The sequence below is a fragment of the Carassius carassius genome, chromosome 50, assembly GCF_963082965.1.
Source record: "Carassius carassius chromosome 50, fCarCar2.1, whole genome shotgun sequence".
NCBI classification, from domain to species: Eukaryota; Metazoa; Chordata; class Actinopteri; order Cypriniformes; family Cyprinidae; genus Carassius; species Carassius carassius.
In genome coordinates this window covers 11796494-11812454 of record NC_081804.1, presented here as the reverse complement: position 1 = coordinate 11812454, position 15961 = coordinate 11796494, and the positions used below count along the sequence as shown (strand labels likewise).

Below are 15961 nucleotides of genomic sequence, written 5' to 3'. Positions count from 1 at the left end.
TGCTAATTAGTATTTTGAAACATGAAAAATCACACATCATTTTAAGTTAAAAGAAATGTCAGTAATCTGTAGCCTCGTGTATGATTTTTGTTCAAATAAAATGGGCATGATTAAATTAGTAGTTGGATTTGCTCACTTCACTCCATATCATTGAGTTTATATAGCTAAAAACCTATACTATAATATGATATAATATGTCTGAAATGTAGATCAAAATGTACTTACCTTAGATTAAAACGTTTGTGTGTTTTTTATTATTATTAATATTATTTTTATTTTATTTTTTATGGGCACAGTAGACAGAGGACAGGAAATTAAGTCAATGCTGCCTTTCAGACACAGCAAAATTATATATATATATGTATGTATAAATTTAAAGAAATAAATTGGTGGTGAGGTTTAAAAATTGCTAATGTTGTTTCAAATGGCATGTTAATTAAAATGTCATGGTTTAATTGAATAATTTGTTATTGTGAGTGTTGACTGCACAAAGTTTGTTTACTGTGTATGCAATGTGATCAGTCTTGCCTGAAAATACTACTGATAAAATGCATAAAGGAGTCCACACCATAATCAGTGTTGTTATTGTAACTAAAACCATTTTCATTTCATTATTGTAACTAAAATAAAACAGTAGGAAAAGTCTCTAAAATAGGGACAGGTGTAAATTGATAACATGAAAGACTTTCTTTATTGATTTTCACATGTGTTGTTTTGAATTACATTTTGCATTGTGTTGTCTATAAAAAAATGTCTATGGATAAATACTGCTAACCTTCTGCCAAGGACATTATCTGTTTTTTTTTCTTACATTAAAATTAAAAGAAAATAAGAAATGGTCCCTTGGCAACTAATAGAAATAAGTTTAAGAAACAAAACTAAATAAAAATAAAATAAAATGCATATAACAATAAGTAAAACTAATAAGAAAAATGAACAAAAATTGCTGAAAGTTAATCTCAACAATTGAACTGAAACATAAAATAAAAGCTGATACTAAATGTTGATGAATACTATATTAAATAAAAATACTAAAATAACACTTAACACGATGCACATCCTCTTTATTTTTGTTGCCAGCACTAATGCTAAAAAGTCTACTGTGTCTGTAGGGAAGTGAAAAATAGGGGGAAAAATATGAAATTGTAAAGTTATATATGAACTCGTAACATCCAAGAATTCCTTGAAGGCAGCCATGCCATATGCGCTGACTGCTACTCAGTGGATATGACCTGTTATTAATGCTTTTGAATGTCACATTGTGACAAATTAGGTCAACCAACATAAGTAGTTCACAGGTCACACAGGTAGTCATCATGATGTCGTCTTCCCATGGCCAGACTGGAGGAAGAAGATAATGACACCTGTCTGTCAAACAAATAACTCTGACATTTGCACAACTTCCTCTAGGTCCCTCAGATCAAACAGAAGTAGCCGTGCACAAAGCCGACCTGAGAGACATTAGGATTCCTAAATAAATATCACCTCAGTAGACAAATCCTGCTACTCAGCTCCCATTGCAGCATGGCATTAAGACCATGAACCTGATGCATATTTACATACAGCTTAGCAGCCAGATCTAATGTAATTGAATTAAATCCTGTTAAAAATGAAGCAGAAATACCTCCCGCAGGTTAATAGCACAACAGGAAGTATGCTAACAAGACGCTACCTGGAAAAACCTTTATGTTTCAAAACACACAATGGTTTCAAAATACACATTTGAGGTATGAGAGTGTATAATTGATGTTATAAAACAAAATGGGAAAGTTTCTACAAGAAATGTTAACCACAGACAGGAGCTTCCCGAGGGAGCTCATGCTAATGCTAATTCTCTTCTCTTTGAGCTGAGCTATTTTGTCAAAAACTTGTAGCTCTGCACCATTATATGAAACGTGAGGATGGCGAATACATAATTATGGCATGTGCGCACTTTTGTATGTGTCGAAAAAGGCCAAGGAGGGAAAAGTGCAAGAGTGAATGAATAAGTGCTAGCATCTCTCACTCCGCAGCAATTTGTGTCCACTTCTCTTTCGGCGAGTGTTTTAAATAAAGGTCTTCAGAGAGGTTAATTAGTATTGTCTGAATGTAATCTATCAGCAGCGAGGGCTTTTCTCGATTTGACAGCTCCATTATGGAGGCAAACACAGATGACTGTGTGCTTTGTTTCGTAGAGATGAAAAAGATAACGACAGGTAAACAAAACACTTTAATATTCAGCCATGAGGCTTTAAAATTGCACATCATTCAATTTTGTTGGTACGTATATTGCAAATAATTCAAAATGCCATGAACGGCATTGGCGTGTTTTTATAGCTTCCTACAAGCTACTCATAACTCATAATAATAAGTAGTAGTGGAGCTAGAGTTAAATAGAATAAAATATAATAAAATATAAATATTATTTTACTAAAAATAATAATAAAGCTAAATTGGATTAAAAAACTTCAATAAAATTACAATTACTAAATTTAAAATGTAAACATAAGATGTAAAACTAAAGGCTAATTCAAAATATTATTAAATACTATAAAATACTATTTTCATGCTGAGTGAAATAAATCATGTAAATCAAAGTACTAAAATGGCTAAAATTAAAACGAAAATAATTAAGCTAAAAAAAAACAATAAAAACAATAAAATGACTAAAATATATATCTCATGGCCTCATTAAACAAATCAAGTAGTCTTGTACTTTGTACCAGCTTTCAAGTACATTTAAATTTATAAACTTTTGTAACATAATTGTGATTCATCTCAGAACTGGCTTATTGGGTTCAAGCTTTTAATGAAGAATGTATGAAATCCTGATATACTTCTGTAACCAGGTCACTAAAAAAGGGGCAGTTGCTGTTGGAGCAAAACATCTCTGTTCCCATTGTAGGTATCTGTGAGACTGAATGTAATGCCTGTATGTAGTCAATTCAACTGAAGCAGTAGAGCACTTTTTAGGTAATATGAAGTACAAAACACATGCTGCATCCCTTGAGAAATCTTGAAAATCCCTAAGACTTTCTTCTGCTTCCTCACGCTCATTCCACATCTCTCAGACACAGGATGCCTGAGACATCTGAAGATGACAGTAGCGCTCAGAATTAATGTATGATATGTCCCTCATACTCATTGCAGGCCTGGAAAAGCAAAAGCACAGACAGTAAAATGATCCTCTCATCTGCACAGCTGTCAGTTGTAGCTGATGCTGCAATCATGTGTTGCAATTGCTTCAAATCATCTTTGTGTTCTTGAACTTTTGAAACTTTCTCATAAATGCAGTACACAGATATTGTAGATGTTTTAAGTTTTCCTTCCTTACATCAAGTTGTAAAAAAAAAAAAAAACAGTGCACAGTGAATTATAGATTATATGGAGCACCGCACATGTCATGTAGGAAAAAATAATAGTATTATATATAAAAATAGTTATATATACAGTATATAATACAAAACAGTATAATAGTACGTAGTGTGTGTGTGTGTGTGTTTATGTACCTTATATATTTATATGTACACATGTATGCACACACACACACAGACATCTATAAAATAATTACCTGTTAGATTACATTTGATAAATATACCGTAATACATACAGTCGGCATCTAGTCATAGCTGGGGGCGTGGTGAGGGCGGAGTCGGCGTGGGGGAAAACACTGTGAACATCGTGTGAATTTGAATGACAAAAATGCACATATTGGGCGCTCATTCCCAGAGACGCGTAGAACAATTTTAGTCTCTTTTAACTTTAATATTCATATACACAAGTCCATATCGATATTTGATTCATTTTACAGCCCTAATGTAGATGTATTCATTCAAAAATAGCCACATTCCGTGATGTTCTGCTTTATACAGCAAGTTCTGTTTTTGACTGGATTCCGCGATTCAATCGTTTCGCAAACACAGACGGGGTGAATTTATGAATGAAAGTGTAAAAGTTCTGACACAAAACTAAGTTGTTACGTGTCCACACGCTTTTTTAAGTGGGTAAACGGGTTTATGTTCGACACTAGGCTAACGTTACATAGTTTTGCTTAAGGTAGAATGATAAGGTTAATTATATATACATGCCACTTTCTGAAACAACCTTACACAGTTTTGATAGCGTTAATAATGAACACGATGTTAATATAGCCTGCCTGTGATGAAATGCCGACTGCACACATACACATGCTTACTCTTGGGATTTCCACAACTTCCCTTGATCATCCTCACAACTTATTGCTTGTAGCCATTTTGTCATCCTTTCCGGTTCTGTATGTTTATTAGGAAGGATGTATAACTTCAATTCATAATTTGTTAGTTTATTGGAGGTACAGAAAATGACACAACAACTCTTCGGCATGATTGTCCCGTGTATTTCAATTTGCGCCAACGCAGTGTTTCCCCCCACGGGCTAAATTCACATCACGTGACGGGGCGTTCCCGGGGCGTTCCCAGACCAACCGTCTGTATCTATAGAATAATAGATGTATAAATGTATTATTTATTTCTATTATTATGAAGTTAGTAGTTAATTTTAAATGTTTTTAATTTTAATTTAAAAATGTTTATTTTAATAAATTACTGTTATATCCTGCCAAAGTTTTGTACCTATATACATAATTTTATAATTATTTAATGTAATCTAACAGCTAATTATTCTCTAATTATGAATAATTTTTTCATGTCATTTCATTTCTGCTAAATCAAAATTTCACAGTTCATAATACGTTTTTGAAGCAAAACTAATCCAAAGAGTTACGGGTTCTTAACCTCATATAATTTACCATGGAAATTGCACACTATTATGCATCTCTGAATTGCGTTGTGTGAGGAAATATTATTGCAGTGTTAATGAAGGTTAATTTGTTTCTTCCCATTAGCGATATTATATTATTTTATGGAAAGTATCGCATTTGATTTCCCTTATGGCCACTTTCAAAAGTCTTAGGTTTTAGCCTCCTTTGCATATTAGGGTCTATAATATTTTATTGAACTAGAAAAATAAGCATGAAATTAAGTTCTAAAGGCATCATTTCGGAGTCTAACTTTTACCGTGCACCAGAATTCAAAACATTGCAAGCTAAAGTCTGAGAGACTGAGAGACTCTGTCTTTCTTGAGCTCCTTAAGGTTTCTTTCATTCATTGAGCTGCTGAATGAAATGTTCCAGAGTGAACCTTCAGGGTAGGGTTTAAACCATTTTAAAGAGTCTTCCTAATTTTAAAAGTTACTCCATGCTCAGGGGCGGATTTAGTGATTTGGGAGGCCCGGGAATTATAGCGAAATGGGGCCCTCCACAAGGGTGCCCTATAGTTTTTTCCAGTGTTTCTACATTTTTCAATGTTATAATGGCTTACTTTCATGTTGTAGACCACCGCATAGCAATTGATTTGCAGTTGAGTTACAGGTTTTCACAAAAACAAAATACATTATAAAATGATAAACCTCACAATACTTTTCACATGTCAGCGCTTATGCACATCTCATATAATGAAAAGCATTTTAGGGGGCCCTTGGTGTTGGTTTTGCCTAATGGGTAAGTCTGCCTCTGTCCGTTTACCACCTATTTTGCCTTTCTCTGTTGAACAGAAACACATACCAATTTCATGTGCGCACTGTATTGCGCACATGTACACTGGTACAAGCTGGTACACTGTATCTGCCTCTCTTGAGACCAAGATGGAATTTAAGCTTGAAATGAGTGCCATGAAATATTGTGAAACCATACAAAAAGCACATATGAATTAATCTGACATATATCAAATATGATACATCAGGCTTTTAAGGAACAGTATTTGTTCATCTCTCAGTCATCAATGTATTGCAATGTATTATTTGCCCTCCAAAATAAAAACTGCAGAGATTTGATCATAAAACTAAGCATTTCAATAGCATCTTACTAAGACATATTATTAGGGAAATAAAGTAAACTGATAATTATATGGATTTTATTAAAGTAGTCTATTTTAAAGATATCATTGATTTACAAGCTATCATCATAATTGTATCTTAATTTTTGACTATTTAAATATTATCATCAGCACCACATTGTATAGTTTTGCTCAGTTTGGGCCTTTGAATAAAATTGAAGTCAGTATCATAATATTAGCCATAAAAGCATGATTGATGTATAAAATATGATTTTCAGTGCAAACGTTATTTATTTTTGTAGATTTTGTCGAAAGGTTCAAAAAGCCTGTTTAATAAAAATAAAAAAATGTGCGTATACATGTATATGTATTTTATACATATATACATACTATTATTTCCTATGTCAGGCTTTTAAAAACATTTTTACAAAAAAAATTTTTTTTTTCATTCAAAGTCAATGTGGACTAATGTTTTTGACCCCATTATATGGGCAAATCAGTTTAAACACTCAGCAAAACATAATCTTTTGCATGTTGTAGAAGGAAGAAAATCATGAAATGACATGAGGTCAAGTAAATGGTGACATTCTTTCATTTCTTTAAATTGCATTTAACCTGAAAGGGTCCTTTAACTTACAGTAGGGAATATCACACCATATTGTCGTTTAACCCCTGAAACAAAAGGTTTATTATTAAGATGTAAAGTCTAGTGTTGGCTCGTTCGATATAACACTCCCCAGAAATAACACATGCATCTGTTTCACAGACATGTTCAGCCTTGTCAACACCTCCGTGACATTTGTATTTACAAGCCTGTGATCCGGGGTTGCTGGTGAAAAAGTGCCGGTACCTGACTCGCCAGCCGGTGAGTGGCATTTGCATTGCAGGCCTTTTCTCTCCTGCACCGTTGTTGCGATGAATGCTAATGAGCACAGCCTCTGGGGCTCCGGCTGACAGCCTGGCCTTTTGGCTGAGGAGAAATCAATCACACCATCAATCGCCACCAGAAGCCATTAGCCAGCTTGCCTGCTGGCAGGCTTCACCTCCATTCTTTATACCATAACACATACTTATTTGTCTTTGTTACCTGGTCTTGTTTCACCTTTAGTGTCACCTCATGGGTTGGTAGTCGTTTACATCGACAGCTTTGGACTAAAGCCTTTTGGAGGTTTCCGATGTATTGCTCCACCTTTGCTTGCTTTAATTGGTTCTGCATTTCCGCTTCAGGCAGAATTTGATGATTAACTTTTGTGACAGAGTCAATGTTTGCTTCTTTTGGGGCTGAAACTTTGTTTTTTTTCTCCTAGCTTTTAAAGAAGTTCACTCAGAAATTCACTCAACATCAGGCCATAAAAGATGTAGTTGAGTTTGATTTTTCATCAAAGCACATTTGGAGAAATTTAGCATTACACCACTTGCTCAGCAATGGATCTTTGTAGAAAATGGGTAGCGTCAGAATGAGAGTCCAAACAGCTGATAAAAACATCACAACAATCCCCAAGTAATCCACATGGCCATCCATCAGTCCATCAATTGACATGTTTTGAAGTGAAAACCTGCATGTTGTAAGAACCAAATCCATTATTAAGATGGTTTGTAACTTTAAACCATCACTTCTCGACAAAATACTAGTCCATAATCCAAAATAATGTTTCTTCTAGTAAAAAAGTCAATCTCCTGTTGTCCTCTCACATCAAAATCCACAATTGTATTTGTTTAGGACTCTTTTGTACTGTTTTCCCTTGTAAACAGTGCTTGATTTGTGCATATTTCTCTCCTGATTCAGTAGAGACGAGTTTTTCACTGGAGAAAGCACTGATATGGACAGATTATTATTTTAGCTCAAAGCAATGGTTTAAAATTAAAACACTTTAATGGTGAATTTTGTGTATTACAAACATACAGCTTTTCATTTCTCAAGATGTTAATTGATTGTCTGGAGTTGTGTGGATTACTTGTGGATTATTGTGATGTTTCTATCAGATGTTTGGACTCATTCTCATGGCACCCATTCACTGCAGAGGATCCATTGGTTATTAAGTGATTTAATGCTAAATTTCTCAGAATCTGTTCTAATGAAGAAACAAACTTATCTAAATTTTGGATGACCTGAAGGTAAATAAATTGTCAACAAATTTTCTTTTTTGGGTGAACTATTCCTTTTAAAACTTTTATTTTTGGCTCTGGATTAGAATTTTTTTTTTTTTAATCTTTCCTGAGTAAAAGTTTTCTTTCTCTACTTTAACAGATCCCTCAAATCAGTTATGCCTCCACAGCGCCAGAGCTGAGCGATAACACCCGGTACGACTTCTTCTCCCGGGTTGTGCCGCCCGATTCCTACCAGGCCCAGGCCATGCTGGACATCGTGACCGCCATGGGCTGGAACTATGTCTCCACGCTGGCATCTGAGGGGAACTATGGGGAGAGCGGTGTGGAGGCTTTCGTTCAGATCTCACGAGAAACCGGTAAGCTTTCAGAGAACATTTTGAAGTGTGTTTCTGTACGAGGGCTCCAGATTATATTCTGATCATAGACTGTATAAAAACATGGACATAGTGTCCGTGACATCACCCGTAGACTCCTTAAGAGTGTTTTTGAAGCTTAAAGCATGCAGAGGGGGCCATCGCCATCTTGGCAGCGCGTCAACGTGCGACTCTCCCGGACAATCGAAAATGGGCAAAAAGGCGGGAGCTGGTTGCTGAAGCCACGCCCACCTAGTTCGACAGCAGTGTCAGCAACGGCAATCCAAAAAAAAAAGTTTTGGCCGTTCATGTTTAGTCCATCTCAAGCTTTTATCTGTAAAAAAAAAACTTACAGCATGCTTAATACAGCATTACAGCATTACCTGCTTAATAATTATGCACACCTGAATAGAAGGCATTTTTTCACTTCCAGCCTTCATGAAAAATTATATATCAGTTGTAAAAAATTCAATACAATATCAATAGTTATTAAGATAATTGGTAAATTGTGCTTGGAAAAATTATGATTAATAAAGAAAAAAATAATTATAATAATAATTAAAGATAATATAATAATAACTAAAGATAATAATTATGCACGCACTGTATTTTTCCTCTTCAGCTGTTGTTGTAATGCAGGGAATGTCGTGATTGGTTGTCAAAGCAGACAATCAGAATTTAGCCGCTTCACCTCTGATTAGATAGAATTATGGCATATTGTAATGCTGGGTTTTGTTGAGCAAGTGAGCTGTCTACATTTAGAGAGGACTGAGGCAGGCAGTTCGTCTTTGCTAGACGAACATTTTCTCCACAAAACTTTTGCACGCTCAGAATCGTGGCAGAGATATAACCCCATAGATCTGGGGGCGTATTCCCTTAAGAAAAAAATCGGCTCAGTTTGAGAAAGGGTAAAGATTTTAGTAGAATAAAAAAACGTTTTTATTTTTTTTTTATGGGGTGGTTCTCATTATAGGGTGGTTGTGTACACACACTGCCAACACACATTTCAGTTCAAACAACTTGTAAAAGTGCATGTAGCATCCGATGACCCCTTTAAGGTTTGCTTTGTTCAATGTTTCCTTTTTTGTTAAGTGTTTTGTTTTAATTTGTTTAATGATTTTTTTCATGTTTTGTTTCATTTGATTTAATGTTTTGTTTTTTGTTTAGTCATTATTTTTAGTTCAGTTTTATTTTTGTTTCATGTTTTTTCATCGCATTTTGCTTTGTGTTTTGTGTTGTTTCATGTTTAGATTTTTTTCGTTATGTTTTGTTCCATTTTGTTTAATGTTTTGTTTCCCCCCGGAGTCCCCTAATGTGAGACAAGTTTTGTTGTGGCATAAATTAGTAAATAAATTAGTTTAATGGTTTGAAAATGGTGATGTAAAACTAAAGGAATTACACAGCCAAAAAATTAAAATTCCATCATTATTTACTCACCCTCATATAATTATAAAAAAAAAAAAAAAATTGTGTTCCAGTATATGAAGACAAGTAAATAATGACACTGTTTTCATTTTAGATGAACTACTACTTTAAAGAGGCTGTATGTGTTACTGTACCTTTAGGATTTCTATTCATGAATTACCTCTGTTGCAGCATAATTCATGGTGTTATATAGTGATAGCCAAGTTGCTAAACAAATTGCTATTAATATGTATATGTGGCATCAATGTTCTGGTGTTTTATAAATAACCTGTATTTGTATTGTAAGAGTAAATGATCTGGTTGGATGGGGTAGGGAGTTGCACTGAGAATAGTAATGATGGCTTCATAGTACATTAAAATCTTCTTTTGCAAATAAGCAAGGTTTTTTTGTGATATATCAGCTAAAAAAAAAAAAAAAAAAAAAAAAAAAAAAAAGGATTCTTAAATTTAAAATTGCAACATACTGATTTATGCTTTTTCTGAGTTTGCTGACCAGCATTGCTATACACAAAGCATCACAGAGACTGAATTACATGACTTGACAGACATGGAAGGGAAATCGCAGTCTCAACAGAAAAAGGTCAAGTAAAAAAAAAAAAAAACCTGCTATATTGTAAGGACACATCTGAAAACGTCAACCCCCATCTTCCATTCTGTCAAATCTGAGCCATCAAAATCAAGCAGAGCTTATGCCTTGTTGTCCAGTATTCAGTGATTTTGCACAGAAATGAATAGTCAAGGAGATAGGAAGGTCAGGAGGTAGAAAAATCCCAAACTAAAAATCTGTATTAACACTCACACTACTTTTGATTTCTCTGCTTATTGCTGTTAACCCATAATTCACTTCATTTTGCATCACATAGGTGGCACAGTAATGGCTAACATTCCCATTTTCCCTCCCACACAAGCCTACAATAATATAGAGCATTACCGTAAGCATACGTCCAATGGGAACCACAATTTCAGAGAAGCTTATCAATAAAGAAATAGAGTAGAAGGAAAAGAATGGGCCTTGATATAGAGACATAATTACATGCACACCGCAGCATCCCAGAAGAGCATCACAACCAACCACATCATGGTCACCTCGTGCTGCATGATAGATTTATTATTGCAGTGTGTCTTGCTCATGTAGACATGGACATTCCATGTTAATTATGTTGTAATTATGGAAGTACAATTAAAGGAGGAGACACATGTGAGTGATTAACATCTTTCCCCCAGGCTCATCAAGTGTGTTTATCCCTATGTGTGTGTGCATGCATGCTCAGCTGTCTGAATGTAATTTAGGTTCTTTATTATGATTTTAATAAGATCATGCATTTTTCTTAGTACTTTGGCGGGCCATGGTACTGTACAATGGTTTTGTCCGATGGTAATGCCATGGTATTTTGATACGGTTATGCACACAAGTTTACATATCCTTTGCAAAATCTAAATAATATGTTATTGAATGATATACTGATATTTATTTATTTCAATAAAAAATATATATTTTGTCCAAATCATATTTAGAGATCAGACAAACTTTGTACTATAAGAATTGTACTTGTCCAGATATAAACCAATAGTATTTGCATTTGTATCAGAACACATTTTTTTTAGAAAGTGCGTAGCAACTTGTTAATTGTGATTTTAAGTCCCATTACTGTTAAGTGCATTAAATCATGAAACTGCTTGACCGCTGTATTTTCCTAACTAGCCTTATTGTAAGTCCACTGTTTAACTACTGAATGTTGAACAGCCTTTGTGCTTCATATCAAAAATCACATCCAATACGGCAGTAGTAACTAATGAAGTATTGAGTAGACACAGTTTGACACTACTTTATCCTTCATAGCAGCCAATTACAGAAAATAACTTTGCACTTGTGTAAAAAAATGCTTGTGGGTTTTTCCCCTCAAAAGGCCAAACATAAAAGTCAACTCAACATCATAATGGAAAATGCATAATGTATTCTATGCAAATCAGCCTTTGACACGATCTACACTTTCTTGCATTTGAAATGTCCCCGTTTTCATTAATTAAAAAACTAAACTGTCTCCAGAACAGTAATAACTGGCAGTTAATTAAACTCTTGAATAAACAAGCAGTAACTAGATGCTATTAATTTTTGTCTTTCTGCCTGATTGGCTTGCAGTGGTGTCTTGCAGTGTGGCAAAGTGACCCTCTCCATAATTTGAATCCCCACTACATCATTACCTTAGTGTTTAGGAGGCTGTTCTCAATAGTATGGCAATGCAATCTTTATGTAAATGTTGCATAAGCAACAATAATCATGAAAAATGATGGCAATATACAATTTGCTGCTCCAGATAAAATAGCAGTTTTACAGAAAGGGAAAGCAAACACTCTTTTTCCTTTGGGAACAACCACGTGCCCATTCATGTTTAGTTTGCCGTTATGAGTTATTTAAAATGGTACAATCTCTCTCTGAGATGTCCCATCAGTGTAAGTGATCTTGTTACATGATTGGAGAAACTGAAGCTGTGTGTGTGTGACTTTCTCTTGCTGTTCATGTGTTGTACTGTATACAGACAGACAAGTTTAGTGCATGTTTATTAGAAAACAGTAGACCAGTGTTAACTTTAAGATTTCCTTTTGGGAAAACCTTCAAATATTTGCAACTAGACATTCAGCAGGCATGTTTCATCCAAAGCAGCCGAAAGTTAAGGGTCCCTAGTCATCCTTTAGATAGATGCTTGTGTCTTTATATTCTTCCTGTGTCAGAATTGAAAAGAGAAATTCCTATTATGAATTTTAACTGGATTTGACAGAATTCAGAATTCCTAGGACATTCCTATCAAGAAATTATCAACTCTAAAATCTGAGGGCAGTGACTGGTTGATAGGAGTGTTGTAACAGGTCCTGCACTTTAAAGGTATAGTTTACCCAAAAATGTAAATCTGTCATCATTTACTCAGTCACTTAAAAGTGAAGAAATTTTGAATAAATAAATTATAAATAGAACAGAAAAAAACCCAGCAACATCGCATTGGACCCTCTTGACTTTTATTTTATGGGAAACATACTTTGATACTTTTCTTTTAATAGCTTATTTTGTGTTACACAGATATGAAATAATACAGGTTTAGGACTACAAGGTGGTGAGCAAATTATGTAAATTATGAGCTTTTATTTTTGGCTGAACTGTCCCTTTTAAGGTAGAGTTTATAATTTCTGTGCCGCTTGCCACATTAAATGGATATTTTAATTAAAATTTCCTCCATCTTGCCATTGGTTAGAGCAACAGATAGCTCTTCCCCAGACTCACACCATTGGTTGAGCTACTGTTGCTATGTCAGGCAGGGAGGGAAGCTCAAACAAACAGAGCAATGTTTTGAAATCATCACAACGTCAAAGTTAAAAAAAATTTTGAAGGGGACAACAAACCTTTAAATTACTTTTTTTAGTTGTCTCAGCATATTAAGATGGAACTAGAGAAGGTACGGTTTTTTTTAACTTAAAAAAAACTACACATGACCTTTAGTTTAACTTTGAAACCCAGCTCAGAGTTTGGAGCTCGCTAAGCCAACACTGCACAACCCAGTTGACCTCAGATGAACCGAAAAATTCATTAAGAGACAGTCTTAACTGTCAAAAAAGTAGCATTTCAAACAGAAACGCACTCCAGGTTCCAGTCTCCTTCATATCCTGTCTCTCCCACTGCGATACTGTGCCTGAACCAATGTGCTACTGTTCCCATTATGCTCACAAGGCTGTCCCAAGATGATCAAAAGTACATAGCTGGATGTCTCTCTCCTCTTTGCTGAGCTTGCTATTGTGAAATGCCTGTCTTATAATCAGTAATCCACACCTGCCGTATCACCACAGGTAACAGAGGCAGGAGTCTGTTATTCAGAGTCCCCCTAACAGATTCTGAGTAGATGTCTTTTCCCTCGCATTAAAGATGCTTAATGAGCCCGTAACAACAGTAGGAACCCAAGATATAATGGCGATTCTCTATGCGTGTCAGATTTTATGGTGGAAATCTTCACACGGGATGCAAAGTCACTAACCTCATTGCCTCGGATAAGCCATCATGGTTTAAGAAGGAATTTACATATAGTGAGATGAAATTCAGCCCAACCCAGAACCACCTCAGTTGAACCTTTCATTCTCTGTGAAAATTTCTCACAGCCGTTTAGGGAGGATGTTGTAGATTAAGGAATTTTGGAGTCTGGTGATCTCAATTTTGGAGTCTGGGGAAGTCGTGGCCTAATGGTTAGAGAGTCGGACTCCCAATCGAAAGGTTGTGAGTTCGAGTCCCGGGCCGGCAGGAATTGTGGGTGGGGGGAGTGCATGTACAGTTCTCTCTCCACCTTCAATACCATGACTTAGGTGCCCTTGAGCAAGGCATCGAACCCCCAACTGCTCCCCGGGCGCCGCAGCATAAATGGCTGCCCACTGCTCTGGGTGTGTGCTCACAGTGTGTGTGTGTGTTCACTGCTCTGTGTGTGTGCATTTCGGATGGGTTAAATACAGAGCACAAATTCTGAGTATGGGTCACCATACTTGGCTGAATGTCACTTTCATTAGTTTAGGTTAATCTCTTCAACTTCTCATTCTTTTTCACTTTTAAAGATTCAGAGAAGTTTTATTCATAACAACTGTGCACGTTCATCCTATTGCTCTCCCATAAAACAGATTGATGTGCCAACATAATGAACTTTTCTTAAAGGGACAGTTCTCCCAACAATTCTGTTATCATTTACTCACTCTCATGTTGTTCCAAGTCTTCTGAAACCCATAGCTTTGTGTGAGGAATTAATCAAAACTTTCTGATTATTCACTGAAAACTTGTGAATGAGTAACCTTGTCTGTTGGATTCATTCGACTCAGTATTGACTGACCGACAGATTGCACACTTCAGTGTAACAAATTTAAGGTCTCAAAATTGCAACCCTTATCTGGGGAGCCTAAAGTAAAAGAGTTTCATGTTATGTTCTCTTGAATGATTTATTGGTACTGATCAGTAAACTCCGGGGCTGAAATAATGAGATATGTGCCAATACAGGTGTTTTTTGTCATTCGTTTTGCTTTGAACTCGCAGCTTTGTAGGAAAAACTGGGGATCTGAGGTAGTAGCATGCTGAGGTCATTGCATATTAACCGCTTAATTAATAGTCAATGACCTCAGCATTGCATAATTTCATGCAGTTGTAGCAGAAATGACTTGAACCAGACAAATTAAAGAGTCGATCAGGGCTGTGTTTGAAACACGTGCCGAATTCCTCAGGAAGTCATAAAACATTCTGTGCCACAAGTCCCAAGCAAGATAACCAACAACCAAAGCTTTCACAGAACAGCTTTCAACATTAACACCACTAGAACAATTATTGACAATTTCAATTCGGAGAAGAGATTTGTCAAATTTGTTGTTCGTAATTGAAATGCAACGCTGGACATCACATGTAAACCGATGAGAGTACTACACAAGATCTTTTGACTCTCCCCCCCTCTCATATTCGTGTTATAAGAATCATGTCCAAAATTATACCCTACAAGAGCGGGAAAATTCGGACCACATGCTTGGTAAGATAAACATATGATTTATGATGCCCCCGAGCCAAGACAATATCTAATTGGTCAGGACAACATTTGAGGTGTGGCCAACAGTCCAGTTTAAATACCCAGGACACCATAAAATCTTGCTTTTAGTATCTAGCTATGCTTCCGCTACTAGTCATGTATGCTTTTAGTCTTCAGCTTTGCTTCTGCTACTAGCCATGCCTGCTTTTAGTTCTAGCCTTGCTTTGGCTATCAGTCATGCCAGCTTTTAGCTTTGCTTCTTAGCTTTAGCTTTTAGCCATGCTGTTTGTCATCACTGTTCTTTGAGCGCGGTTCCAGTGTGCTTCAGCCTGCACGCCTGCTGCTACTTAGCCACGATGAGAAGGAACACCACCTATAGTTTCGCCAAACTTTACTTCTTTTCTTTTCCGTTTGAGAGTTTCGTGTTCTGAGTTAAGTTTTGTAACGCAGTCTGACCTCGTCTGTACGTTCAACTTCAGCACACAACTCTGCACCTTCAGCCCACAACCAACCAGGGCTCCCCAAGACCAAGACGTCACTTCAACGACTACTGAACTTCCAGCCAATCAGCGACAACAAAGCGACACCTTCAGGCAATGTACCTTCAGACATTTGTGCTGGTGTATCTAATATAATTTTAACCTCATTGAGGAACTCAGTGTGAGGGTTAATTAAGTGATTGATGGTTGTTCAT

General features: G+C 35.9%; 1 protein-coding gene across 4 annotated transcripts in view; it reads left to right on the top strand.

The window, feature by feature from the left end:
- Nucleotides 1-15961, top strand: part of LOC132133532 (metabotropic glutamate receptor 8-like) — a 193085-nt gene that overhangs the window by 50201 nt on the left and 126923 nt on the right. For all 4 annotated transcript variants that reach the window (XR_009429166.1, XM_059546397.1, XM_059546396.1 and 1 more), the window contains one exon: nt 8098-8314. Coding sequence is in view for 3 of the 4 variants with exons in the window: in XM_059546397.1 (XP_059402380.1) it covers nt 8098-8314 (217 nt within the window). In the remaining variant the exon portion in view is untranslated. The remainder of the gene's footprint in view (nt 1-8097; nt 8315-15961) is intronic.